This window comes from Equus caballus, chromosome 10 (genome assembly GCF_041296265.1).
Source record: "Equus caballus isolate H_3958 breed thoroughbred chromosome 10, TB-T2T, whole genome shotgun sequence".
NCBI lineage: Eukaryota > Metazoa > Chordata > Mammalia > Perissodactyla > Equidae > Equus > Equus caballus.
Genome location: NC_091693.1, coordinates 37,721,052 through 37,749,035, shown reverse-complemented (window position 1 = coordinate 37,749,035; position 27,984 = coordinate 37,721,052). Strand labels below are relative to the sequence as shown.

General features: G+C 35.6%; 1 protein-coding gene across 5 annotated transcripts in view; it reads right to left on the bottom strand.

The window, feature by feature from the left end:
• Window positions 1-2,358: 2,358 nt before the first annotated feature.
• The window catches only part of SENP6 (SUMO specific peptidase 6), a 116,770-nt gene continuing 91,144 nt past the window's right edge, over window positions 2,359-27,984 (bottom strand). For all 5 annotated transcript variants that reach the window (XM_023650664.2, XM_023650666.2, XM_070225154.1 and 2 more), the window contains 11 exons: window positions 27,409-27,635; window positions 25,733-25,842; window positions 25,498-25,614; window positions 18,335-18,457; window positions 17,252-17,344; window positions 13,501-13,931; window positions 8,449-8,552; window positions 6,273-6,361; window positions 4,946-5,014; window positions 4,702-4,852; window positions 2,359-2,881 (listed from right to left, as the gene is read on the bottom strand). In XM_023650664.2, coding sequence (XP_023506432.2) covers window positions 2,672-2,881; window positions 4,702-4,852; window positions 4,946-5,014; window positions 6,273-6,361; window positions 8,449-8,552; window positions 13,501-13,931; window positions 17,252-17,344; window positions 18,335-18,457; window positions 25,498-25,614; window positions 25,733-25,842; window positions 27,409-27,635 — 1,724 coding nt within the window. In that variant the 3' untranslated portion in view covers window positions 2,359-2,671. The remainder of the gene's footprint in view (window positions 2,882-4,701; window positions 4,853-4,945; window positions 5,015-6,272; window positions 6,362-8,448; window positions 8,553-13,500; window positions 13,932-17,251; window positions 17,345-18,334; window positions 18,458-25,497; window positions 25,615-25,732; window positions 25,843-27,408; window positions 27,636-27,984) is intronic.

Below are 27,984 nucleotides of genomic sequence, written 5' to 3'. Positions count from 1 at the left end.
CCCCACCAATCTTACTCATATATTTATATACTAAAATAGCCTCTTTATTTTTCCTGTTCAGTGAATTGTCCGAGACTTTTAAGTATAATTTTCGACTTCGGGGAAACTAAAACTGTGGTTCTTTTTATGTCATATCTTACAGTCTTCAGAGATCACAGCTTTTTAAAGAAAAAATACTGAATTCATTTTGGTGATTTAAAACACGATATAATTTAGATAATTATTTTATCCTTTCAAATAAAACCTCCTACAATTAATTGGACTACTACTTTAAGCACAGGTTATTATGCTTAACGGATTGAGCTTTACGTGAACTTGAAACACCACTGTTTTCACCTGTCTCAGCAACGTCAAGGGAAAGGACTTGCTAAATGAGACCTTTGCTCCTAAGCTGCCAAGAGCTAAGACGCATACAAATTTTATGGCAAGTAATCTAAAACCCTTCTAAAAATGATTAACTGTTATTCTATCCAACAAGAAAACAAATACGACAGATCTATCTAATGAGTTAAGACACCAGATACTCGTCATGCAGTTTCAGTATCTAGTAACAAACCTCTAAACTTTAAAATTCTGTTTCACAACATCTGAGTCCTAGTAACACACTGTAGAAGGTTGACGTCCACTTTAAAGTCCATATGGAAGCACCAGTGTACACAATTACCAAGTAATGCACGTGCAGACCACAGACTCTCACGTCTAGTTTTGGAGCTCAACCTGGCAGTCTCCAGAGACTGATTTTACATATCCCTAAGTTACTAGCACAACTTCTAAAAACAGACTTTTACATGGGGTGGGCGAACGAGCAAACGTCTGGATGCTCCGCCTCTAGAAAGTTGACACAGAGCAATCGAAATTTCTAATGTGAAAACGTGATTGACTTGAGTTGGCCCAAAGAACGAGTTATCTTTTCTATCAAAAATTGAGTGCACAATGTAACCATTAGAAATTAAAACAAAAACAAATCAGCATTTCAAAGTGGTTTTTTCAGTACCTTCAAATTCTGACAAAATACAGTACATTAAAAAAATGCCAATTTTGCTTACTGCTATTAGGTTTTTAAAAAAAACAATTTCTACTTTTTGTCCATATTTAGTAAATAATAAAATGAAACCCTTGCATTTTCATATCGGAGCTAATAGCTCCAGAGTATTCGTAAAAAAGAAATAATGCAATCTGAAATGTAAAAATCTATAATTGATACCACTAGTAGTGCTCTTCCTTAGGCTTACATTTTAATGTTCCCTTTAATGAGTGTGTATCAATTGATTTTTTTTGGTTATTGTTAACAACACCCCATCCACCCAAAACACACCCATGGACTTTATTACATTTAAGAAAATTGCCTAAAATGGTGGTTGCAATGCCAAAGATGGCCAGATTAAAAATAAAATAATTGCTGATGACAAAAATGGCCTTCTTTTTATTTTCAACTACTTTTGTTATATGTGCATTTTAAAATTCATTATTTAAACAAAAAATTACTTTTAAAATATATATTTCAAGTCAAAGTTAATTTGAAAGAAATGTGTAACATTTCATTTGAAAAAAATAGTTTCAACAGATATATGCAAGATCCCTAAATGAGTTGTATCTGTCATCAAAACACCATATTTTGGTATTATTAAAGGGGAATCCAAGGTAGATTTTTCTGCATTATGCAAGTGATTACATAGTACTTTTACACGTAAAAATAATTTATACTAGGAAACTCAAGCACAAAAAGTCTGATACTTTATCAAAATAACAAGAACAAAATAAGCAATGAAAAAATAGCAAAAGCCATTATAAAAGATAGTAAACTCCTATTTAAATTCCTGTGTTCCCACAGATTACAAACGTTTCTAAGTTCATCACGTCCCACAGATGGCAGCGTACTTCAAGCTACGACACAGAAAAGCCACACGGGGTATCTGAAGTTCAAGCTGCGCTCGCCAGCACAGTTCTCACCTGAGTCTCTGACGTCTTCATAAATGGACCTGACAAACGTATGATAAAGGACAGTTCTTTAGTAGTATAATTCACGGTTATTTTTCTTTGAATTGCTCTTAATACTGTTTCTTCTTAAATATTCGTGTAAAATTATAACTATTTATTACAGTTTTGGGGTTCTCTGAACACATGGGAGTGCATGAACTAAAAAGCTGTTGTTTTATTTCCTGCTACACAAGCATATGAAGATGCCTTTCTTGTTCAAAATGCCTTAGATTTAATCTTATTTTCATATTTCAAGTTATTTTAGAACAAATGGAAAAGGTCAAATGATTATCACAGATGCTCAAACATTCCCATAAAATATATCACACCCACTACAGAATTTAATACAAGTTCACAAAGAATATCAAATTAATCATTTCCTCCTATAAATATTTTCTTTTTATTTATTTTGTGTTTAGAGGTTGCAGTTTTAAGTACTATTAACAGAAAATACATAACAAAAGCTTCCTAACAAGTGAAAAAAATAATTATAAATGCTGGAAAAATTGGCCTCATTAACATATTTACAGACTTTTACTTAATACATACTCCATTGGAAATTAATTATATGACATTTATACAAGCATTAACATTTCCAAATCACTCTGAGTAGAGAGCACTTCAGTTCTTTATTGTCTACACCCAAAGGTTCAAGTCAGTTTCTGAAGGCAATCCTGACAAGCATGAGAAACGGTCAATCTGAGACGCTGCTGACATGCTGTTCTGTTCCTTCGCCCAAAGATGCTTCTGTCGAGTAAGTGTCCCTGTGCTTCTTTTTCTCTTTGCTCTGATCTTCCTGCAGCTTCAGAATTATGTTTCGGATTTCTTCCCTTTTTGTTCTCATTCTTGGGGGAGGAAACCAGTTTGCCAAATTCATAGGAAGTTCAAAATTGAGAATCGGATTCTGAAAATAAAAATATTAAAATACACACTAGAAAATTATAATAAATAATATTTTAGTTTCAATCACAAAAGCATTCTAGAGTTAAAAATGAAAAATCGATAAATATGTATTTATTATCTACCACATGCCAGGCCTTGTGCTAGGCACTGGAGATAGAAGATAGTTTCTGCCTACTGATCTTCTAGTCTAGATCAGGGGTCAGCAAACTGTGGCTCGTGGCCCAAATTCTGCCTACTGCCTGTTTTCCTAAGTACGGCCTCATTGGAACCAGCCACATTAACACGTTTACATGTTTTCTGTGGATGCTTTTCTGTTTTTCTTTTTGTTTGGTCTTTTAAAGATCTTATTTTTTTTCCTTTTTCTCCCAAAGCCCCCTGTACACAGTTGTGTATTTTTTAGTTGTGGGTCCTTCTAGTTGTGGCATGTGGGATGCCACCTCAGCATGGTTTGATGAGCGGTGCCATGTCCGTGCCCAGGATTCGAACTGGTGAAACCCTGGGCCACTGAAGCGGAGCAGGGGAACTTAACCACTCGGCCACGGGGCTGGCCCCTCTGTGGATGCTTTCATGCCACAAAAGCAGAAAAGAGAATAGGAACAAAGACCGTATAGTTGCAAAGCCTAAAATATTTACTATCTGGCCCTTTATAAAAAAGTTTGCTGACCTTGGTCTAGATAGATAAATCGATAATTAAATCAATGCATATGACAAGTATTATAGCAGAAGTACAGAGTCCTATGAGAATACATATCTGGGGGCTTAACACAATTCCAAGAAGCGATGTTTAAGCCAAGGCCTGAAGAAGGAGTAGCAGTCAAGCTGAATAAGAATGAGAAAAGAAACAGGGAAGAGCATTCCAGGTAAGGAAACGCGTATCAAGGCCTAGAGACAAGAAAGAAGGTGACGCAATATGAGAAAGTGAATGACATCCAGGCGGCTGGTATAGCGACTGCTACAGGGAGAAGGGTAGGAAACGGGGTGAGAAGCCTGGACAGTAGTTGGATCATGCAGGTCACGCGACGGATTTCTGTCTTTAATCCAAGAGCAACAGGAAGCTACTATAAGATTTAAAGCAGGAAAGTAACATGATTAGATGTAGGTTTTTGGAAAACAACTGTGAAAACCAGAAAGCAGGAGGGTTAGTTAGAGACTGGGGCAGCACTTTGGAAGAGCAAGGCCAGTGTACGGGACTTCGGGGTAAACAAGTGAACACATCTGACGTGAAGTGACAGAATTCACAGGACTCAGTGGTACGCTGGGTGGGGGATGAAGAGGAAGGAGTCAAGACAACTGTAACGAATATCCAAGTGAGGTATGCATGGTACTGCACCTCCGAAGTCAAAGAAAGAGAGTGTGGTGAGGAAGGAATGGTCAGCAGTGGCAGATGATGCTCTTGGGCAGAAACAATTTCAGTATCAGGGGGAGATGAAGCCAGATTACAGATCTGAGAAGCAAGTAGGATTTGTGGAAATGGAGATAGTGAATATACATACTTCTCCAGAAAAATAGCTGTGAAGGTGAGAAAAGGGTAAAGAGGTGGACCGAGTCCTAGGAGAGGTTTCTTAAGGCAGAGAGCCAGCGGAGAGGGAGAGTTGGTCAGGGACAAGGAATGAGGTCAACAAGCTTTAGGTTTGACAAAGTATAGTCTTTTTATGCCTTAACAATTCTCCAATTTGGGAGTTTTTGCTCCCTGAAAGAATTTATGAAATGATAGTTTCCAAACTCTTTAAAATATTTGCTTATTGTGTTTTTTACGCTAATGTAAGGTCACGTACACAATTTTATTATTTATTATGTCAGATCCAACAAACTGAAACCCACCTCAAAAAAGCTCTCTACATACTGCAATACATACACACCACAGTCACTGAAGTTGTTCTGCTGGGGTACTTTCGGGTTAGAGCCTTTCATAACATCTTTGGAAAAACTCCTTTTGCTTCCTTTTTTAACTTCCCATTCCACCTCTAAATACCTGCAATAATGCAAACATAGCAAGAGTATACATATACATAGTCCCTTATTCGCACCAGAATACAAAGTACAAGATACAAGGTTTTAAACTTACTCTCTCAAAATTTTTACAACATTTGACCGAGAAGGGCCTCTGAGTGAGTCCATCAGGAGGATACAAGGTCTGCAGGATAGAAGTGGCCAAAGGTTAAGACTCTATAATGTTAAAAAGGCATAAAAAGATGTGTATAACAATAAAATTTAAAATCTTCAAAATTCCCTGTGTATGCTTCAGTAAAACGGCTGGGGGGGGGGGGGGGCGGGGAATAAACTTTACAGACACATACACCCTAATAATACTGAAGTATCTATGGGTATATTAAATACCAAATTATAGAATATTAATTTAACCATTTCTTAGTTATGAACGTATTTCACTAAAAGTTCTATAGCTGGTTCCTAAAAATACTTCAAAATTTAGTAAAAAGTCAAAACAATTTTGAAAATTGGAACATCCCTATATTCCAAAGTCAACAAAAGTAAGACCATGCACAAGCAGAAGAAACATAATCCCATTTTTAACCAAAACTTACTACAGATAAGAGAACAGGTAATCAGCACATAAAAGGACTAGTTTAGAATCCACTGTATTTTGCAAGATTCCACTTTAGAACACTCAACATAAATAACACTCAACCTTCAAAATTTTGTTGTAAACCCAAGTAAGTGAGGAAGTCTAATGCCGTGCAGAAAGTCCTGGAATGTTAAAAATCTGGATTCTTCCTGGCTAAAATCTTATGGGATTTGGAGCACATGTCCTAACTACTCTAGGTCTCTACATTTTCCTTTATAAATGAAGTTTGCTTTTCAAAGCTATTAATGGAGTTTCAGCTAACATTTTCTACAAAGAAGTCAAAAGAGATGAAATCTAGAAATAGTAATACTTCATCACCTAAGGAGTTTGGAGCACCTGGGAAGCCCTCAAATGATGCGCCTCTGAGAAGCAAAAAAGACTCCCCTCACTGCGCTTCCCATCTGGAGCTCATCCCTCAGGACACCTGAGTCACTCCAGTCTTCACACAGTCTCTCGGACCCAGCGGAGAAGCTGATCTCCATGTTACTGATCTGAACGACAGTTCTTCGTCCCTTTCTGCTCCAAATCGCCATCTATCCAAAGGAACAGTGGCTCTCTCTGGAAATGGCTGTGCGCACAAACACGGAAAACGGGCAAACGGAGGACCAAAATGATTACCCTTTCTCCCCAACTTGATCCCTGGACACTGAGCATGACAAAACCCAGTTTTCCTCACTGACCCTGACAGCCTTTGTGACTTTTGCTTAAGTCCTTGTTTAAACAAAAACTGTCTGGTCTTGTTTCATTCTATGAAGGTACGTAATTGAAAATTATCATGTAGTGTGCAAGACACATAGTTAATGCTTACTGTTTACAGATCGTAGGCTTTAAGTGCCACTGTCCTATTTCTGAACTGCAGCTGTCATCGGCAAGGAACCCGTCGTCACTGCTATCATCCTATAAGAGACATCCCACTGTTAGTGCTGGAAACATACAATAACTAGTAACCTGACAAAACAGTACTCTTGAGGAACAAATAGGCAAAATTTTTTTTTTCTATTTAGGTGATCAGATACTAAAAAATGTGGTATGTCACTTGAGTCCAATTATCTAGTGCCACAACACGGACATTTTAATGAAAAGAAACTACCAATCAGAGGTCTATGAAAAATTGTTACATCTATTTTTCAACCTAAAACAGACTTTAAAGAGTAAATATATTATGACTATTTCTTCTCCAGTCAAACACTACTACTCTGATTTCTGGTAATGTTACAAAAATTTAGTTTGTTGGCTAAGATAACTTAATCGCTTTTCACAATAGGACATGAAAAGACTTATTTTATTATTCTTTTACATAAATAAATTTTTCAAATCAGGAATATTTAAAGAGTTTCTGGAAACACTGTTTTCCTTGACAAAACCGTATATCCACTTCAGTTGGGAGAAGATAGCATAACGACACTGTGTTATTCTGCAGACCATCCCAAATGTAAAACAAGTCTCTCTCTGTTCCTTTTTTTAAAAATATTTTATTTTTCCTTTTTCTCCCAAAGCCCCCCAGTACATAGGTGTGTATTTTCAGTTGTGGGTCCTTCTAGTTGTGCTATGTGGGATGCTGCCTCAGCAGGGCCTGATGAATGGTGCCATGTCCGCGCCCAGGATTCAAACAGGTGAAACCCTGGGCCGCAGAAACGGAGCACGTGAACTTAACCATTCGGCCACAGGGCCGGCCCCCTCTTTCGTTTCTTTAAGAAAGCTTCTGGCAGCCTTATGAATGACATAATTTAACAGCAGGAATAATAATAATGATGATGGTAAGACAAAGAGTAGCTACTTCACATAACTGCTATTATGGCCAAGGGAGTATAACAGGTGCCCACTATGACCTTCAACGTAATCCAGCTGCAGGCCTGCATGTGTTGGAGAGGAAACTGTTATTTCACAGCTACACGTGGTAGACCAAGGGACAACACAAAAAACGGCTTTTGTTCACAAGAGGATTAAGCAAGAAGGAAAAATGGTGCAGTACAAAGCTATCTTCATTACTAGATAAATTAAGTGTGTCCTAACCACTAAAAGAAGGTCAGAGAATTAAAGAAATGGCATGCTGTAAGGATTTTTATCAACTTTTCTCTCAATATAAGGCCCTCTTTAACTGAAGTTACAAAATATTTTTAAAAATACACTTTATTCTTGGTGTTAGAAGGTTTAGTAGAGCAAGTGAGACACTAAGAAAATGTTAGAATTGACCTATATATACATATACATATATATATTTTTTTGGTGAGGAAGATTGGCCCTGAGCTAACATCTGTGCCAATCTTCCTCTTTTTTATATGTGGGATGCTGTCGCAGCATGGCTTGACGAGGGGTGTAGGTCCACACCTGGGATCTGAACCTGAGAACCCTGGGCCACTGAAGTGGAGCGTGCAAACTCAACCTCTATACCACCGGGCTGACCCTAATCTTTATTAGTTTTAACTAAATATTATCTGCTCCTGCCATGATACATATACATTAAATTAGACGAAACAAAGGAATCACTGGAAAAGCAGAAAAAATAATATAATTTTTCTGTGCTCATGCACTACACAACTGAAAATTTCAGTATTTGTGTCTTAAATCTTAAGTGAGACAAAAGTTAAGTACGGCCCATAAATACTTGAAAAGAGGAAGAGAAAGGAGTAGGGATGGTGACTGGGTTGGGGTGGGAGAATTAATTTTATATTAAAACTTTCTGATGTGGGTAATATTAGTTCACATGGGTAAAAAAATAATAAAGGAAATAAAATAAAACCAAACAGCCCTAATACATTTATCCTGGCAACTTCTGAACTGAAAACTGAATTTACATTTTGAGATAAACAGCCCTAATACATTTATCCTGGCAACTTCTGAACTGAAAACTGAATTTACATTTTGAGATGAGATCTAAATCTAGAAGGCATGAGTTCTGGTTGAAGGAACTGCCTATAGGACTCGAAAGAAAAATTTCTAAGTAGATGCAACCTTAGACCTTTTTGCCAAGCATTAATTTTCACCTGGTTGTCCTGATCTTCTGAGAAGTCGATGAGTCCATCTTCAAGCATCTTACCACCTTCAGCTGACTCATCGCTATAGTTCAGTCTGATTTTGCTTAAGCCGTCTGTATTGATAAGAAACATTACATAATAAAAAAGAACAGGCATATAACTTATAGTGTATGATGTTATGCTAGTAGTTGATAATTAATGATGTAATTAAGGATACAAAATCTGCCTTAGCGTGTAATATCACAGATATAAAATACTTTTCATAGCCCTGGACTGACATGTCAGTTACAAAGCTGTTTCTATTACTCAGACCCTAAAATTAATTAAAATTATAACAACTAGATATTAATTATCTGATTAAATATATGTATATTTAAATACATATATGTATGTATATATATAAACAAATGTTTTTGTGCTAGGTATGTCTGATATCCTTAATAATAGAAGCTATAATAGTCTGAAAATAACCTAAATGTCCAGTAACAGGAATAGTTAGCAAATTGTAGAACATCAAATATTGTACTTTTTAAAAATTAAAATTGTGAATATATGGAAAATTGTACAATAGAGGGTAAAAAAAGAAACGATTAAAATTAAGTAAAATAGGCTTGCTTTTGGACAAATAAAAAAATACAAAAATGAAAATCATCATGACGTTAGGACAGTAGTTATGGAAGAGTTCCCCAACTGTTTATTTCTCCTTCATGTTTGGTTATATTTGTAGACTTTTCAATAACATAAAACAACACAAGCCAAATGTAGGTGCTGGTAGTATGAAAATAAATGACTCATAAGAAAAATTTGAAATGGATACTTCTAAATGTTCACTTCAACAATCTAAATCCTTAAAAATCAATTATTTTTAATTGATTTATTAGCCAAAAAAAGCTAATCACAAAAAAATGTTTCAAAGAAACAGAAGATTTACATGAAAATAATGAAAACTGACTCAGGGACTTTAATACCAAAATACTAATATTATTTACTATAGAGCATACCATTTCCAAGTTTTGTGGGTTTTTTTTTTTTTTTTTTTTTTGGTGAGGAAGATTGGCCCTGAGCTAAGATCTGTTGCCGATCTTCCTCCTTTTTTTCTCCCCCATCCTCAAAGCCCCAGTACATAGTTGTGTATATATCCTAGTTGTAAGTCATTCCAGTTCTTCTAAGTGGGATGCCACCATAGCATGGCTTGATAAGCAGTGTGTAGGTCCGTGCCCAGGATTCCAACTGGTGAATCCTGGGCCGCCAAAGCAGAGCACACGAACTTAACCACTATGTTACTGGGCCAGTCCCCCATTTCCAAGTTTGAAAAAGCAGGACTTCAAGGTACTTTAGAAAGGATAAAATTATTTTGGCCTAAGTTATTAAAAAACAATTAAGACTATTAATATAAGCAAGATGGGATGAGAAGACAGAAAAATAAAACGTGTTCCTGAAAAGACATATATATGAATTTTAAATGGATCAGAAGCATGCTATTTAAAATAACTAATAAAGCACCATGGTAAATCCTTTTGTTATGCAAAGAATAACCTTTTATCTTTTCCAAAAATTTGTATTTTTTATGTTTGAAGCTAAAACACCTATATTTGAATGAAATTTGTTCAAATCCTCAGGCAATTCAGAATTAGTCAATCACAATCAAGTTATTCTAGCAGCAAGTTATTCCTATTTACAAAAACTGTCATATCAATATGAAGCTTGTACAATTTAAACTATATGTGCATTTCAAAAAAGGGAGAAAAATAATTTAAATAGTGTAGTCAATTCCTTCAATTATTTCATTCAGTAAACAAATGTGCTGGTGTAAACTGAGAGCTGATAACTCAATCAGCTGTCCTCTTAATTAGTCCCAGTTCCTGAGAGGTTTTCCTACAGTGAGATCATCTGAAGATGCTGAGTATAATTATAGAGTTTAAACGTACAGGTTTTTCATGTTCCACACAAAACAACTATTTCATATTTCATATGGTGCCCAACTGAAAAAATAGCAAATGAAAGTAGTGACGCCACACATTATTATTTTCCTACGGCTGACCTTAAAAACCTAATCCCTGTGATAAGATACAATTCCACTTATTTACTGCAGCATGTTACCTGGCATCAGTAGTCAACATGTGACCGGATGTGTTCAGTGGTTAAAATTATGTTAAAACTGTCTAAAATGCTTCATTTAAATCCTGTCAACTATGCTCCTAGACTAAATAGAAATCCATCACAAACATTTCTACCAGCTCTTCTTAGCCTGCGTTTTAACACGTCCTCATTTTCTCTGGGACAGACTGCTCGACCATCCTCCCTGAGGTGGTGGAGGCGCCTCTGGAGGGCACTCTTATTTAATGTCCTTTTGGATGAATGACCCCTTGGAAACATCTAATACAAGCTACGGGACCTCACTCCTGAAAGATGCACAGACCCACTGCAGAGCACCACTTTTCAAACTGTGGGACACTGTTGTCACTGGATTCAGACAAGCATTAAAAAGAACGGAAAATATCAGTTGTATCGCACACAGTAAAGGTAAACTAATTGCCTTTAAGCAAGATATGGCTGATATGGTTACACATACAGTAAAAACAAAACAAAAGCAGAACTATAATAAAAAAGAATAAATAGAATAAACAGATATTAAAAAGGCAAACTACATGAAACAGATTATTCTCTACTTTGATCTCCACTGGGATTTGTGAGGATATTTACTCAAACTTAACTGGCTACTACTCAACTAGAACATTAATTTGTAAGAGAGGACCACTAGGAATTTCTGGGGTTTGTGTAGATGAAGCCCTAGGCTTTGTCTCATTGCTGTGTTTTAAATCATGCACTTTAATTCATTTTCAATTTGAATTCACTTTAAAGTGTATGAGATTACTGATAAAAGGGAACTTGAAAAAAAATAGTTCTATGGAGATATAATTCACATATCTTACAATTCATCCATTTACAGTGTACAATTCAGTGGATTTTGGTTTATTTACACATATGTGCAACCATCACTAGAGTCAATTTACAAACATTTTCAAATTTTAAACTTCAAAAAGAAAGCCTGTGCCCTCAGCTAGCAGCCCTCTTCCCACACTCCTGTCCTCCTCCCACAGTGGCTAAGCAGTCACTAACCAGTTCTAGAGATTTCCCTGTTTGGGAGATTTCATACAAATGGAATCATACAATATGTGGTCTTTTGTGACTACGTGTAGCATCCTGTTTTCAAGGTACATCTATGTTGTAGCATGTATCAGTATTTCATTTCTTTCTATGGTTTAATAATATTCCACTGGATGGATACACCACACTTTGATTATCCATTATCAGTTGATGAACATTTGGGTTGTTTCTGCCTTTTGGCTATTATGAATAATGATGCTATAAACACTCATGTCCAAGTTTTTGTGTGGACATGTGTATATATCTAGGAGTGGAATTGCTGGGTCTTATGGTAACTCTATGTTTAACTTTTTGAGGAAGCGTCAAACTGTTTTCCAAAGCAGCTGCACCATTTTATATTTCCGTTAATAATAAACGAGGGTTCTGTTTTCTCCACATCCTCGCCAACACTTGATGGTATCTGACTTTTGATTCTAGCCATGCTAGTACAGTATGGCAAGGTATCTCACTGTGGTTTTGATTTACATTTCCTTTATGACCAATGATTTCCAACATCTTCTCATGTGCTGACTGGCAGGACTTTGTTTTAAAGGGACTAAGAAACAGTGCACACTGCCTTGAAGGCTTATTAGTCTTCAGAGTGCCCAAAATGGTAATTAATCTCTAATGTGGCTTTTCACTCCCTTTTTAACTTTTTTCTACTCAAGTATTAAAATGCTAAAACTGAAAAAAAAATTACAGGCAGTACTTGGTGGTTACCTACTTTGCCTATCTTCATGCCATTTCCTGCCTGATGAAAGAGCGGAAAGTGAGCTGGAAAAGGCAGTATTTATCTGCTTGGCTTTTGATGCACTTTTTTGCCATATCTGCTAAATTTCCCCTTTCTGCCTCTCATCTTATACCTCCCAAAGGGTACAAAGACCAACACTCTAGGGCTAATGTCAAGCTTTGTGCAGCTCCGTGTCAAACAAATAAAAAATATTTTTGTAAGATCTCAGCAAGAGCTTTCTGACTTACTAAATTAACATAAGTTGGTAGAGTACCAAGAGTATGTTCAGCGTTCACTACTTGTGATACATTCTTTCTGAATTCACATAATTTCTTCTATGCTTTATACTGACTTTTTTTCCTCCAATGAAAATGTATTAGATTTATTCACTGTTTAGAAAGTTTCTGAGGTACATACTATAGCACATTATGGAGTAGACTATTTTACTTTTGGGTTTGAGAGGAAATTGCACAATTGATTTGATATGAAATTTAAGTCTTTGAATAGAAACCTGAGATTTCTATAACAAGTGCTAGAAATATGGAACTGATTCAAGGAAAAAAACCAATTTATTAGAACTGAAGAGAAATAAAAAGAGGCTGGGCCAGTGCCCCTCCTCCCATTAAAAACCAGGAAGGAGAGTCAGGGATAAGGAACTAACCTTTAATTGGGATGTCAACAACTATTTTGGAGGAGAAAGCTTTAATTTCTGCCACCGGCCACTCGATCTCAAGTTGCCCATTTGTAAGTTGAGAAGACTGAACTAACTGGCCTGAGAGATTTAAGACTGTGCAACTACTGTTTATGCTGAATACAGTAAATTTCCTATAAAATAAAAATAAATCCAAGTTCCTATAAATGGAAAATGTCGACCTTGTACTACAATTTTAAAACTGCACTCTCTGTAGCGGTGAGGGGAGGAGGTGACTGCAAAGGGGGCACAAAGGAGTCTTTTGGAACGATGGGAGGGTTTAAATTTTGATTATTGTAGTGACTACACGACTGTATACATTTACCAAAGCTCACTGAGCGAAACTTATAAAGTAAGTGAATGGTACTCTAAGTAAATCATACCTGAATAAACCTGACTTCAAAAAAAGTACATCCTGAAATCTTAGTCCTGTTTATAAAAAATCCAATTTATTCTGAATTCCTTGATTCTTTCAAAACATTAAGAAACATACCTGTATGGTGCATAGAACTTAAATATTCATTCTGTAGGTCATTCTCACTTTTAGTCCTATCAACAACTTTCTGGCATGCAGATTCTCCTTTATTCGATTCTTCATTTTCACTTGCAGTATGAGTTATTTTTTTCAGACTACATTTCACACTGCATATGTTTCTCCGACAACGAGGGTCACTTTCCTCCTGTTCAGCACTTGGATCAATTACAGCTACACAATGCTTTCTGTTTAGCATCTTCTTAATTACAGGCTTGGCAGAAGAGTTTTGTGAACAACTGTCCATTTCACTGGCTGAAGGAGAAGAAATACAACTGTCCTCTACAGTTGAACATTTTTGCATGACTGTATTTTCATGGTAATGAGGATTAGGTTCATACTTTGGTTTTTCCAAACCAGGGAAACAAACAACAGCCAAAAACCAGTGTGCACTGTAAAAAACAAATGAAACTACTGAATATATTATTAGAAAAGTTTATTATATTTGGCAATAAATATCAATTGAAATGTTTTCTTCTAAAGCTTTTGTGAACAAATTTATTAAGAATGCCCAATTTTTTCCATTCTCAAATTAATCCACTATATGATCATTGATTCATTAACAGAATACAATGTCTATTCAAAAAAATAATTTTTGTTAGAATTATGTAGCCTGCATTCACTTTTGCAAACAATCCTTTGAACTTTTTCTTGCTTGTGGAATGAAAAAGTCATTGTTTTCAGGTAATTTAACAAAATGTTAATTGCATCACTGCAATTCATCATTCCCATTTACCTTCTCTTTGCCCTATTTATGTCAAAGGCTAGAAAACTATCTAGCCTCAAGATGAAAATGTCTTCAGAAGTCTAATTAGATTGTATAATTTTGAACAGTTTCTAAAATGTTGCACATACATAGCTTTTTAAAAACTTTTACTATGTCTGTGTTTTTCTTATTAATAAGGGAGGAAATGCTTAATATTGAAAATATTAAATAATTCTTTGTCTTATGCTATATTGAAATGTAAATACACTAAAATGAAATAACATATCTAATCTAACCATTATTACAAAACTTCAAGTACTAGTAGAGTTTCAGCTATCAAGAGGGTCTCATGATACAGGTGAATTCAGGTATCACAATCCCCAACAGTAGGATACAAGCCACGAGTAAAAAGCTGTATAGCTAACGTTGGCTAATATTCATTAACCCAATGAAGAATTTTATTGAGGGCTTACTATTTGCTAGGTACAGCGTTATGTGCTGGGATACAATAAACAGGCTATAGATGCCAGAGAATTTATTACTTAAACACAATATTTGTTATATAGTAGGGTGTTCAACAGATATTTGCTGAATGAAATAATGAATATCTTGACATGGAGATACGTTATTCTATATTCTCATTTCTGCAAAATGTTAAATTACCTCAAGATAATACTAAGACACAGCACTGTCTCTTCATCAGACAGCGTAAGCAGAAAGGTCACAGAGGCTGGTTCCATCCTCAGTACTGGAAAGGCCAGATGGAGGAATGCTTCTCTCCTGTTCTTAATTATTAATTTTCAGTGTCCTATGGACTTGGGTCAGGCTAGGGCAGTAGAAAGAGCAGCACACCAACTTCCTCACTCCATCAATTCTAAGACAGCTGATTTTAAGTCACATCTCAATTTCAGAAATGTTAAAATGTGAAAAAATGTGTTTTTAAATTGCTTAAATATGCTATAATGCAGTGATTCTCAAGCTAAAGCTATAACCTAAGTCTATTACAGTTTTAAACATTTCTTAGTTATGACAATATGGATAAGCCATACATTTTCTATTGCCTGACCTAATAACTAGGAAAAATTCTTTCTTCACCTAGCTGAAAGGAGAAAGCTGAACCAGACACCTGAGGTCACTTCCAACTTCTAAGAGCCAAAGCTGTGCTTTTATGATCTCTTTTAATACCAGCCACATTGACCTTAAATACCAGTGGGGGAAGAGGCTAAGACAGGTAATGTCACTTATCTTAAATTGGATTAGATACAAATGTTAAATTTCTCCTCCTTGTCACTTACTGTGACAATTTTCAACAGGTAGCTTATAAATTTTTAAGTTTAAAGAAATTAACACCAAGAAAATTAAAAATAAAATAGATGATAAATATATATCAGCTTATCTAACATAATTAGTGTATATAAATATTTGTGACTTTACCTCCTCCAAAACAAAACAAAAAAACTAACGAGCCCTCATGATTTGGAGGCTGTTCTTCCATCTACAAATGGCACCGTACTCTTGAAGGGTCCTTTACTGACTCCACACCTTGGTTCATTCTCTACCATTCACCGAGGTGACTGGAAGCATAGACTGCAGCTTCCATCCACATCAGATACAGTGACTCTACTGCTAAATTGTGTGCACCTCAAATTATATTTGTTTTATATTTTTACAATTCATTTCTAACAGAGGGCTTTTGACATATAGCCTCCCTTTTACCTAGTAGGCAGCTCACATGTTACTGTATATGACAAATTAGTGTCAAGAAACCTTACTTTGAGAATGAAGAAATTAAAGATTAGTTCTAAACTTGATTATGATACTATGTTTGACTTAAAAATTACACAGCTTTGAAGAAGTTGGGCTTTATAGCCATAACCAATGTTTTGACCTAGCCTACCTGTCTTTGGCTGGGCTAATTAGAGAGCACAGGTCTTATGATTAAAGCATGATTTTAAAGAAATAGAGTTTGATTATACTATAGAGTGAATTTGTTTTTCATAGTGAGAAAAAAACAAAACAAAACACAACCAGAAACTAGCCTGGCACATCTACGCTTACTAGACATAAACAGTCTCACAGAATACCAACCTTTGACACGGTTACTCTGCAACCATGATAAAACGAGACAAAGCAAGCTATTTCATAATTTGATTAAGCAGAGACAAATATAAGCTCACCATGCAACCCCCAAAATACCCAATATCTCCCTTTTTTGCTAAATGAGTCAATGCTATTTTACCCAAATAAACTACAGCTTCCTTAGACCTTCCCCCAAAACACCAAACCAAAGCCCCAATTCTGTTATAGGCTCTTTCAAACACACTTTTACTAAAAGGCTCCATGGCTGCTCATGGTATGTACTCTCCCTTGATGCAAGGAATAAACCCAAGCTGTCCAACTACTGGTGTATTCCTAGGAGCCTTTGGCTGGAGGGCATAGGAAAACAAAAAAATGAAATAAAAAACTCTCAAGTCTAAATTGTACAATAATGTTATCCTACACATCAATGCATCTCTAGTCATTGGAGCAGAATATAACACAAAATGTTTAAGCCCTCCCACTTTACTCAGAAAATAGCTTCAAGTAGTCAGCATGGTTTTCAGCTTGAGCAAATGGCATAAATCCAGCCATCTTTTCTTCTTTTCGGTTAAGAGCCAAAGTGTGTTTTAAACTAAAGATTCAAATTCTTCTATGTGACCTAATCATCTTTCTGTATAAAGTAGCCTTTTCTATATGGTGTTTGCTAGACCACAAGCACCATTTTTGTAAACTGAGATAATTCCACATTGACCAATATAACGAAATTAGAAAGATCTCGTCTAGCGTTTGCAAAATTCATTATCTTACATGATTCTCTGGAAAACTGAACTTTCATAAAATAAGCAGTATAACTATAGATATATCCAACAAATTTCAGGGAGGAATTTAAAAATGGATGAATTCATCATTATAAACATGTTTTCTAAAAACTGCCATCACATTTACATGAAGGAAAGTTTTACTCACGCTTCATTAAGGGGTACAAAAATAAAATCCTTCTCAAAAATATCTACATGCCGAGTCCATGTTTTTACTCTCCCATGTCGCTTTTGCTGTATTCTGTAAGACAAGACACAAACTATCAAGCTTTTGACATGTTTCTAGTGCTTCGGCTTATATGCAGCAATTCATAAATTATGAAGATTAAGATGTTAACAGATCAAATAGTTGTATAAGATAATTTAACAAGTTGGAGAAAGAAAACTGAACATCTGAGATGGAGCTAGCAAGGCATGAAACTGTCCGTCATTGATTCTGGAGGAAGGAGATGTTCAACTCCTGCTACTACATAGCAGGGTGGACCAGTGCTACTGTTTTCATCATTGCAGAACTGGTCCTAGTGACTATATTGAGAAGCGGACCACACCACGACCTACGGTAACTGAGAAGAGGGCAAGAAAAGTAAGCATTATCTCACAGTGGATGAAGCAGGACAGACCAAGCACCGGCCAAAACCAGTCACTATCAACTCTAATATGCAAAATTAGAATCACTGAAATAGTAGAAAATATTATTTATACTATGCACAGCAGCCATCAATTTAAGACATTTAACAGCACTTATGACAAAAAATGTACTAACTCTGTGTACATTTATCAGCAAGTATTAGAGCTGAATGCCATCACTATGTGGAGAAGAATTATAAACAAAATAACTCAGGCCTAAAATGTAGAACAGTACTTCCTTCACTTGTCTGAGGAGAATCACCCAAAGAACTTATTAAAAGTACAGATTCATAGGTTCCTCTCTTAGACATTACGGATGGAACATCTAGGGTAAAACAGAGCAATCTGTATTTAATAAGTATCCGCGTAATTTTTTCTTTAACTATCCTGCATATTTGGGAAATACTGATCTAGGCATCACATCTAAAACCTTTATGAATTACAGGTGTTCTTGAGGCTTTATAATATTATGGATTATTTTGATTTTGCTAATTGATAATAGAATTAAATGATGCTTCCTCAATACAAATAAAGTAATTTTTTACTAAGTTAAACATGAATGACTTACTACATCTGTTAAATATTTTCAAAGAGCTTGACTTACGATAGATTAGATGTTTCATGAAGATTTCTCCTCTCTCTCTGATTAAGGCGTTTATAGAAAAAAGAACTGAATATATGAATCCGGTCAGCTTCTTCCTTCTTCAGTTTTTCAAGCACCAAATATCTATTTTATAAAAAATAATTCCAATGTAATGAATTCAACAGTTTACTTTATACTAAAAAGAGTCAAGCAGTGATCAAATATCTATTTAACCACCATCACTCTATTTCGTACAACTGAAAGCAGTTACTAGCAAAGTTTACTTCATATTCTAGACCATAACTACCAGATTATTCTCAAGTAATGAAAAGGGAGACCTGAGGGTAAAACTATGATTTGAAGATCTAACATTTTAAAACAAGGGCACATCACGAATGTTCACAGTAACATTATTTATAATAGCCACAAAGTGGAAATGACAGAAATACTCATCAACTGATGAATGGAAAAATAAAATGTGATATATCCATACAATGGAATATTCTTCAGCAATAAAAAGAAATGAAGTACCGACGTATGCTGTAACATAGAAGGACCTCGGAAACACTATGCTAAGTGAGAGAAGCTAGTCACAAAGCAGCACACATTGTATGACTTCATGCATATGAAATGCTCAGCATACGCAAATTCACAGGGACAGAGAGGACAAGGGGGCTGCCTAGAGCTGAGAGTGGGGCTGGAGGGAGACGGGGAGTCACTGCTAATGGGTACTGGGCTTCTTTTGGGGATGAAAATGTTCTAATATAGATTGCGGTGATGCTCACACAACCATCTGAATATAGTGAAAACCCTAAAAACGTACACTTTAGATGAGTGAATTGTATGGGATGTGCATAATATCTCGATAAAGCTATTATCTTTATGTACTGTTTATTTTGTTTTAAACAGTTCACTTAATAAACCGTGAAGACCTAGCCATATACTATTTTTTATAACAACAGAAAATAGAAAGGACTTTTATAGCAGTGCGGTCGCAACAATGACCCTTTAAAGTGATCTGACGTCAGTTCTAGTTTTTCCTTGCCTTAGTTGTTTTTTCTGCAGGTCTGTATCAAAACAAATAGCAATCGTTCCTTTATATCACAACGGGAAATGATGCTATTTTAATATAATTGTTTACGTTCCAAAATCCCTCAAAGAAGCTAGGCAAATTATAGCTTATGACCAAATTCATTTTATTAAAATGAGGGTAGTCTGAAAGCCCTGTGAAATCTTACAAGAAACAGCAAATGTCCCAGAGGGCACTTATTTGACCTGTCACTTTTATCATAATATTTGATAATTCTAAAGCTCAAATTCTGATGAAAAGGACATAACTTACAGATTTCTTGCTTTAGAGCAACTCACTGTGCCCCTACAAAAGATATTATAAGACAGTGAATCAGCTCATGACACAGTTTAAATCAATTGCCGAATTCTACAATAATAAACTCAAAACAGAGCATGTAGTGAACTAGATTTGAGTTTAGGGGCTATTACCATAATGGGTGAACCATGCAGCTCTTTCCAGCCCAAATTACAATGGCTACTTTGTAAAACCGAATTGAATAAACAAAGGGATAATTCAATTTAAAAAAGAAAAGTTATTTGTGATTTAAGAAAACTATTTCATTCATATGTAAACAAATCCATGCCTTTAAAAATAACTAGTTTTGTCTTTCTGCCCTGATATACATCCAAAAGAATTTCTGTGACTATATAATTCTGAGTTTTTTTATGTATGTGTGTTAGAACTATTCACTTTAATCAGAACAGCCATGTCTTTTATTTTAGAATTAAAGGGAAACTTTATTACAAAAAACTTGGGAATTTCTTCCTTTTGGGCGCATTTTTTTCTTTCAGCGTATAAATCATTTAAATATTGAATGTCACGGTGAAGCTGTTCACTTGCTATTTCACAAAGTGGACAATTTAACAATCACATCATGACTTCTTTAATGGTAGGATGAAGTTAAAATATGAATACGGTTCATCTGCAACTCTATGTGACTTTGAAAGTACTTTTTATTAATCGAATTCCTTTCTCCTCTGCACTTTATTGACACTCTCTAGATGCAGCGCCCTTCTGCCTCTTGTAATATTGGCAAACTTTGCTTGTTTCTCATTTGTAGAGCTGGAAACGGGGAAGAATGAGCAGCTCTGGCAGCAGCCCAACTGCTTATGTTAATAGTGAAGTTTAAAAAGAAGTTTCCTCCTTTCAATTCACTTCTAAGAGTGTCATGAGACAAACATGAACAGATTCTCAAAAAGTAAAGGATTTTGTTAGGTTCTCTTTATTATCTGGGACACTGATTTGTATCAGAAAAGGCAGAACTTGTAGATAATCTAAGTTTACTGTATGAAATTTGTTTTAAAGTGTAACTATAAAGTCTAAGGGCCCTCTTGAAAATATGAAGAATTTCAAGAATATAAACAAAGGACTGTAAAATCTCTACTATAATGTAAAAAGTGCAGATTAAATATGAAATAGAATAAACTAAAATGTAAACGAAATAGAGGAGTTCTACTTATTTTTAAGTTCTACTCACGTGCTTTCAAACCAAAAACCATTTTAAACATAAAGACTTTAATAGCTTAAAAGTAAAGGGGTAAAAAGATATACACCACGAAAACATAAACCAAAAGAAAGCTATAGTAGTTATATTCATTTTGAACAAAGTAGGCATATGAATAAGGAAGATTACCAAGGACAAAAAGGGACATTACATAGTGATAAAGGGGTCAATTTTTGAAGAAGACATAAATGTGTATGTGCCCAACAACAGAGTTTCAAAACACATTAGGCAAAAACTGATAGATTTGAAAAGAGAAATAGACTATCTATAAATATAGTTGGAGATCAAGAGCCTTCTCAATAACTGATAAGAACAAGTAGGCAGAAAATCAGGGAGGACAAAGATGACCTGAAGAGCACTATCAAACAGCTTGACCTAACTGACATTCACAGAACAATACGTCATCTAACAGCAGCAGTGTTACTCTAGACATTCACTCAAGACTTTTCAGTAGCTTGGTTTATTAAGGCAGTATGCATTAGGATTAAGAGATAACATCTTTTTCAAAAAAATTATGGAAAAAATGAAATAACATAAAATTTACAACTTAACCATTTTTAAGTATACTGTTCAGTCAATAGTGTTAAATATATCCACATTGTTGTGAAAAAGATATCCAGAACTTTACCTTGCAAAACTGAAACTCTATATCCATTAGACAACTATCTCCTTTCCCTTGCCCCTCAGCCCCTGGTAACCACCATTTACTTTCTTTTTCTATGAATTTGACTACTTCAGATATCTCATCTAAGTGGAATCATACAGTATTTGTCTTTATGTGACTGGTGTACTTCACTTTACATAATGTCTTCCAGATTCATCCATGTTGTAGCCTGTAACAGGTTTCCTTCTTTTTTTAAGGGTGAACAATATTCCATTTATGTACATACCACATTTTGTTTATACACTTATCCATGAATGGACATTTGGATTATTTCCACCTCTTGGCTACTATGAACATGGTGTGCAAATATCTCTTTGAGATCCTACTTTCAATTCTTTTGCATATATACTCAGAAGTCAGATTGCTGTATCATATGGTAGTTCCAACTTTCAATCTTTTGAGGAACTACCACACTGTTTTCTGTATCAGCTGTATGACTTTACACACCCACCCTGCAGTGCACAAGGGTTCCAATTTGTCCACGTTGTTAGGAACATTCTTTTCTTTTCTTTTTTTTTTTTTTAATAGTAGCCATCCTAATGGATATGAGATGATATCTCACTGTGGTTATAATTAATAATTTTGAGGATCTTTGCATATGCTTATTGGTCATTTGTATGAGATAGCATCTTCTGAAGTAGCTATCAAGAACTTTGGTTGGGGGCCAACCCCATGGCCGAGTGGTTGTGTTCGCGCGCTCCGCTTTGGCAGTCCAGGTCCTGGGTGTGGACTTAGCACTGCTCATCAGGCCATGCTGAGGTGGCATCCCACATAGCAGGATCTACAACTAGAATATACAACTATGTACTGGGGGGCTTTGGGGAGAAGAAGGAAAAAAGCACTTTGCCTGAACTTGTCCTTGAATGTACCTGTTAGGTCTCAAAGGGGTCTACATCTGCAGAACCAGGCATTTAAAATCCAGGGCGGTTTCTCTTACTAGCAGATCTATGACACATTTATAACTTACTGAAACTTATTCCATTACCATCAAATCTTCAAAAGGAAAAAGAGTGCCTTTGAAAAGGGGGTAAAGCGATCATAAAAAGGAATATAACATTACCCCCGATGTTAAGTAGATCCTGCTGGTTGATGGTGGTGTTGAGTTCCTCCATTATCCTTGCTGATTTTGTTTAGCCGTTCTTTCAATTGTTGAGAGAGGGGAATTGAAGTCTCCAGCTACATTTGTAGATTTTTGTTTCTCCTTTTAGATGTATCAGTTTTTGCTTCACATATTTTGTAGCTCTGTTGTATGGCACACACTCATTTAGGATTGCTAAGTCTTCTTGATGGATTCACTCCTTTATCATTATATAATGTCCCTCTCTATCCCTGGTAATTGTTTTTGCTCTGAAGTTTACTTTATCTGATGTTAATATAGTAACTCCTGCTTTCTTCTAATATTTGCATGGTATATCTTTTTCCTTTTCAACTTAAATAATCATTATCTTTGAAGTGAGTTTTTTGTAGACAGGCCACAGTTTAATCCACTCTGCCAATCTTGGTCTTTTAATTGATATATTTAGTGCACGTGAATTGAATGTAGTTAGTAATATGTTCTATCTTCTCGTTCACTGATTCTTTCCTCTGTCCTCTCTATTCTGCTGTTCAGCTTATTCAGTACAGTTTTTGTTACTCTAGTTTTAGTTCTAGAATTTCCATTTCTTTCTTTATATCTTTCTTTTCCTTCATAAATTTCACACGTGTTCATAATTTTTCATCAAAGAATTTTTATGATGGATGCTTTAAAATCTTTGTCAGGTAATTCTAGTATCTGTGCCATCTCTGTTTTGACAGTCTAATTGTCTTTTCTCATCCAGTTTGAGATCTCTCCAGTTCTTAGTGAGAGAAGTAATTTTCAATAAAAATCTGGAAATTTTGAGTATTATAAGACTCTGGATCTTATTTAATTCTTGTTTTTTAGCAGGCATCCTCCAGCATCACACTCCGGTGGGTGAATTGGGTGCCACCTCATTACTGTCATGTGGGGGTGGAAGTTCAGGTTCTCCACTAGACCACCACCAACATGGGGGAGCTCTGTGCTACTCACAGATGAAGGCAGAAGGCTCCCTCATTATCCTCCAGGAACTGGGGTGCAAGTCTGGCTTTATACTTGATCCTAATTAGCTTAGAGTCACTGTAACCTCAATGTTTTTCTTAGCCCTTATCTGCCTTGACCTCTGCTGTACTGATACCACTGAACGTATCTTCCTTTAATAGCTTTCACTTCCCTTCAATTTCATGATATTACTCTTTCTGGATTTCTCTCCTTACCTTTCAAATACTTTCAGAATTTATTCATGGGAGCCTCTTTCCTCCCTGTCTGTCAAAATTTACTCTCCAGGTTCTTTACTTATAGCTGTTTTCCTCATTTTATAACCCTATCTAAGCAATTTCATCCATTCTCATAATTACACTACCACTTGCAAAGCATAGCCTCCCATGTCTCCAGGCCAGAACTCAACTGACCACAGAAGCACAAATTCTGCCATCTACTAGCACTGTCCCTTTTGCTGTGTCACAGACATCTAAAAGGGAAATCTCCCCCTCCACCCAAACTTGTTCTTCTGCGTTCAGTACTTCAGTTAGTGGCAAAATCATTTAGCAGGTCTCACTAGTCAGAAAACTATGAGTTAACTGGCATCCATTTCTCTCCTTAATATCCATTCAATAGGTCCTGGAGTTGTGCTAAGCAACTCTACCTCCTAAAATATTTCATTATTTCCTCTTCACTCCAACTAAAATGCCTCAATTAGACTTCCTATATCACCTTAATTACATTTCCTTAAATCATCTCTCATCTAGACATTCGCAATGAACATGGTAGTCAAATGATCCTAAGGAAACTCAACTATGATATTGCTGCTCTGATCAAAACTTATCATTCTTTTTCTTTTCTTTTTTTTTGGTGAGGAAGAGTGGCCCTACTTAACATCTGGGCCAATCTTCCTCCACTTTATATGTGGGATGTCACCACAGCATGGCTTGATAAGTGGTGTGCAGGTCCACACCCAGGATGCAAACCCATGAACCTTGGGCCATCAAAGCGGAGCATGTGAACTTAACCAGCACTAGGCTGGGCCCAAAACCTACCATACTTTATAACAATGTTTTCTTTTCCCAAACTGTGGGTTGCAACCATTTGTAGGCTATACAATCAATTCAGTAGCTTTTGACAATCAGATTTTTCTAAAAAATTCTTTCACAAAATACATTTGAATAACTAGAAAATATTAGAGAGCACTAGACACATTGATAGTTAAGTTCTGTTTTGTTTCATACACACATCCATTTTATATCACAAACCAGTAACCACATACAAATTTATACATGTATAAACACACTGCACATACAAGTATACGTACGTGTATACTGGGTCACGACATAAGCTCTTCCAGGAAAGCTTCTTGGTCCCTCATATTTCCCAACCCCCAAAAGAATGAAGCATTCTTTTTCTGTTGTGTCTTCTGTCAATGCTTTAATCCCATATTTGTGTTCCCTACAAGACTATAAACTTCTAACATAGTACTTGGCACATAGCTGGCACTTGGTGAGCATTTATTGAAGGAAGTGAGTGAAATCATGCTTTTGTGCTTGCTCAACAAATTATTACCCAACCTAGGGTAGTAACAATTTTTTAAAGGCTTAAAACGCTGTAACGATAACAACATAATAAGCTATCAGTTATGAACAGTTTGCACGTGCCAGGTATTTTTCCTAGCACTTACATGTATTACTTTACTTCTCACAACTCTTTTAGATATTATTATTATTCTCATTTTTAAAATAAGGAAACAAAGGTACAGACATTAAATAACTTCCAAAATGTCATACAGTAAGTGGCAGTGATGGAATTCAAAATCCAAACAGTTTTGACTCTAGAAAACAAAGATATACATTATAGAATGTTGAAGATTTGCTAAAAGGTTAGCAGAAAATTAGCTTACTTCAAATAGAAGTCTATAATAACATCATTTAAAAATTCTCCTTCACTTAGACAGTGCAGGTCCTCATTGGTAACAGAGATGCCTCCCTTAGCTGGAGGTGGTGGATATACTATCAATCTGCAACAAAACAAAAAAACACGCAAATAAAAAATACATATCCTTATATAAAAAACTGAAATGTAATAAAACAGAGAAGAAATTTAAGGGTGTTGCAAATGAAAAGGAATTTTCTCACTTTTCTACAGGACCCATGAAGATGGTGTGACTTTCTCCAGTTTCTTCATCATCATCAAAAAACTGGAATTCTTGTTTGTTTTTAAGTTGTATTTTAGATTCAAGGGACACCTGGTAAAGAAAATTATAAATTTTCAAAGTCAATTGGGAAAATTTTCAATAAAAAGAGTAAGTACAAGGCAAAAACGCTTTTCAATTAAAAACGATTAAATATGAATCTAAAATGTATGCATGATTTTTAACAATTAAAAATAAAGAGGGGGAGCTGGTCCTGTGGCCTAATGGTTGAGCTCAGCACGCTCCACTGTGGTGGCCCAGGTTTGGTTCCCAGGTTCAGACCTACACCACTAGTCTGCCATGCTGTGGCAGCGACCCACCTACAAAATAGAGGCAGACTGGCACAGAGGTTCACTTAGGGTGAATCTTCCTCAGCAAAAAATAAAATAAACAGGCAAAAGTATGGTCCACTTTCTTTTTATCTGTAGCTTCTAGCACAGTGAAACTTCCAAATTTCATAATAATGGTTTTTCCGGCATCCTGTCTCGAAGATCTCTACCATCCTATTAGATCATGTTGGTAAAATCCAAAGAACAGATGTACTGATTTTTTAATTCAGGCAGTGGAGGCCTACCTAGGTTCAGTGGCTAGGCAATCCATGGGATAAGGGAGCAGAGGGTCCGGGAACACAGTCCAATGAGCCTCAGTCCTCCAGAATTAAGGAGTCCTTAAAGGAAGAGCCTTCCATTGAAATCTGAGTCCATTACAGCTGCTTTACGGCTCCAGCTGCTCTTTTCTTCCTCTGGAATTATCTCCTAAAGCCAATCTTGGGAAAGAAGGGGAATGATTTCCCTTCCTTCTTCTGTTCTTTTCCTCAAGCCACTACCTGTGTGAATAGCTCTTCTCTGGTGAGACCTTGCTCAACTTCACCAAGATTGTGCCTTGGATAGCCCTATTTCCAAGTTTGTGGGTAGGTTGAAAGACTTCAAGTATTCCCAATAAATTAAGTCAGAAAAATTCAGCTGCTGTGGTAGGGTACAAATTTAGAGTATTTAAGTTATATTTGTATTATTTAACATTATACTGTTTTACAACAGTACTGGGGCCTTTGGTTCAGGTGACTTCAGTGTTACCCACTATAAGACTAGTTATTCTAGAATTGGATACCTACGCCGACAGCCAGGATAAAATGGTGTGTATTCTTCACTCCCCAAGTTTTCAACCATGTATGCACATGCTACATTTAAATGTACACCAGGGACCAAAATTCGTTCATTTGTATTGAAGCCAATGGCATCACTGGCAACCACTAGCAAATCTAAGAAACCAGGTAACAATCAATTTGAATGTAGCAGTGTATGTATATGTTGAAAGTGGGAGAAAAAGAAAAAAGGATGAAAGAAAAAGAAAAGGAGACAAAAAGTAAAGACAAGAATAGAGTATGCAAAGGAACTAAAAATGCTTGAGACCTGTACCAAGAACTGTTTGTCACAAGTCACTTACCCACTATTAACGTTTTGACACAAGATAGCTTACAAATCAAATATAAAAGCAAACAATTCAGAAATGGGAATTAAAAAGAGCTAACTCTGAAATAAGCATTTTGATAATGAAACATATTTCCCTTTAAATCTACCCATTATTTAAAATTATATTTAAAATATTAAAACACATAATTACATTTTTAATTTTGTTTTCTTTTTGCACACAACTTCCTTTGATGTTCTCTTCAGAGGTTCTTGTACAGGCAACAAGTCTGCTATTGGCTTCTTCAAAGGGAATTTTTGCAAAAAAATTTGACACATTATTCCTTTTACCAATGTCAGTAATGATATTTTCAAATACCATATTTGCTTGAGGATCAAGGCCATTTTGAAAAATTAATATTATATATTGTTCTTCCAAATCTGAAAAGAAATCAATATAACTATAAGTCTAAAAGAAAAAAAAAAGTGAATAGATATTAGAAAAGAGTTAACAACTAGCTATTTCGCAGAATGTCACCAGAAATATTGGTACAAATGTCCCAAATAATGTTAGGCATCCTGTGGATGTACAATAAATCCTGAAATAAACACCACTGACACTGCTACCTGACAATGTCATCTAAGTTATTAAGAGAAAGGAAGCAGAACAAATTACTCTAGCAGCACCTCAAGAAAAAATCTATTCATGGATGTAACGAATTTACTTCATCTAATAGCATCCAAATATATTTACAGTTTTAAATATATATCAACAGTTTTGTCAAACACA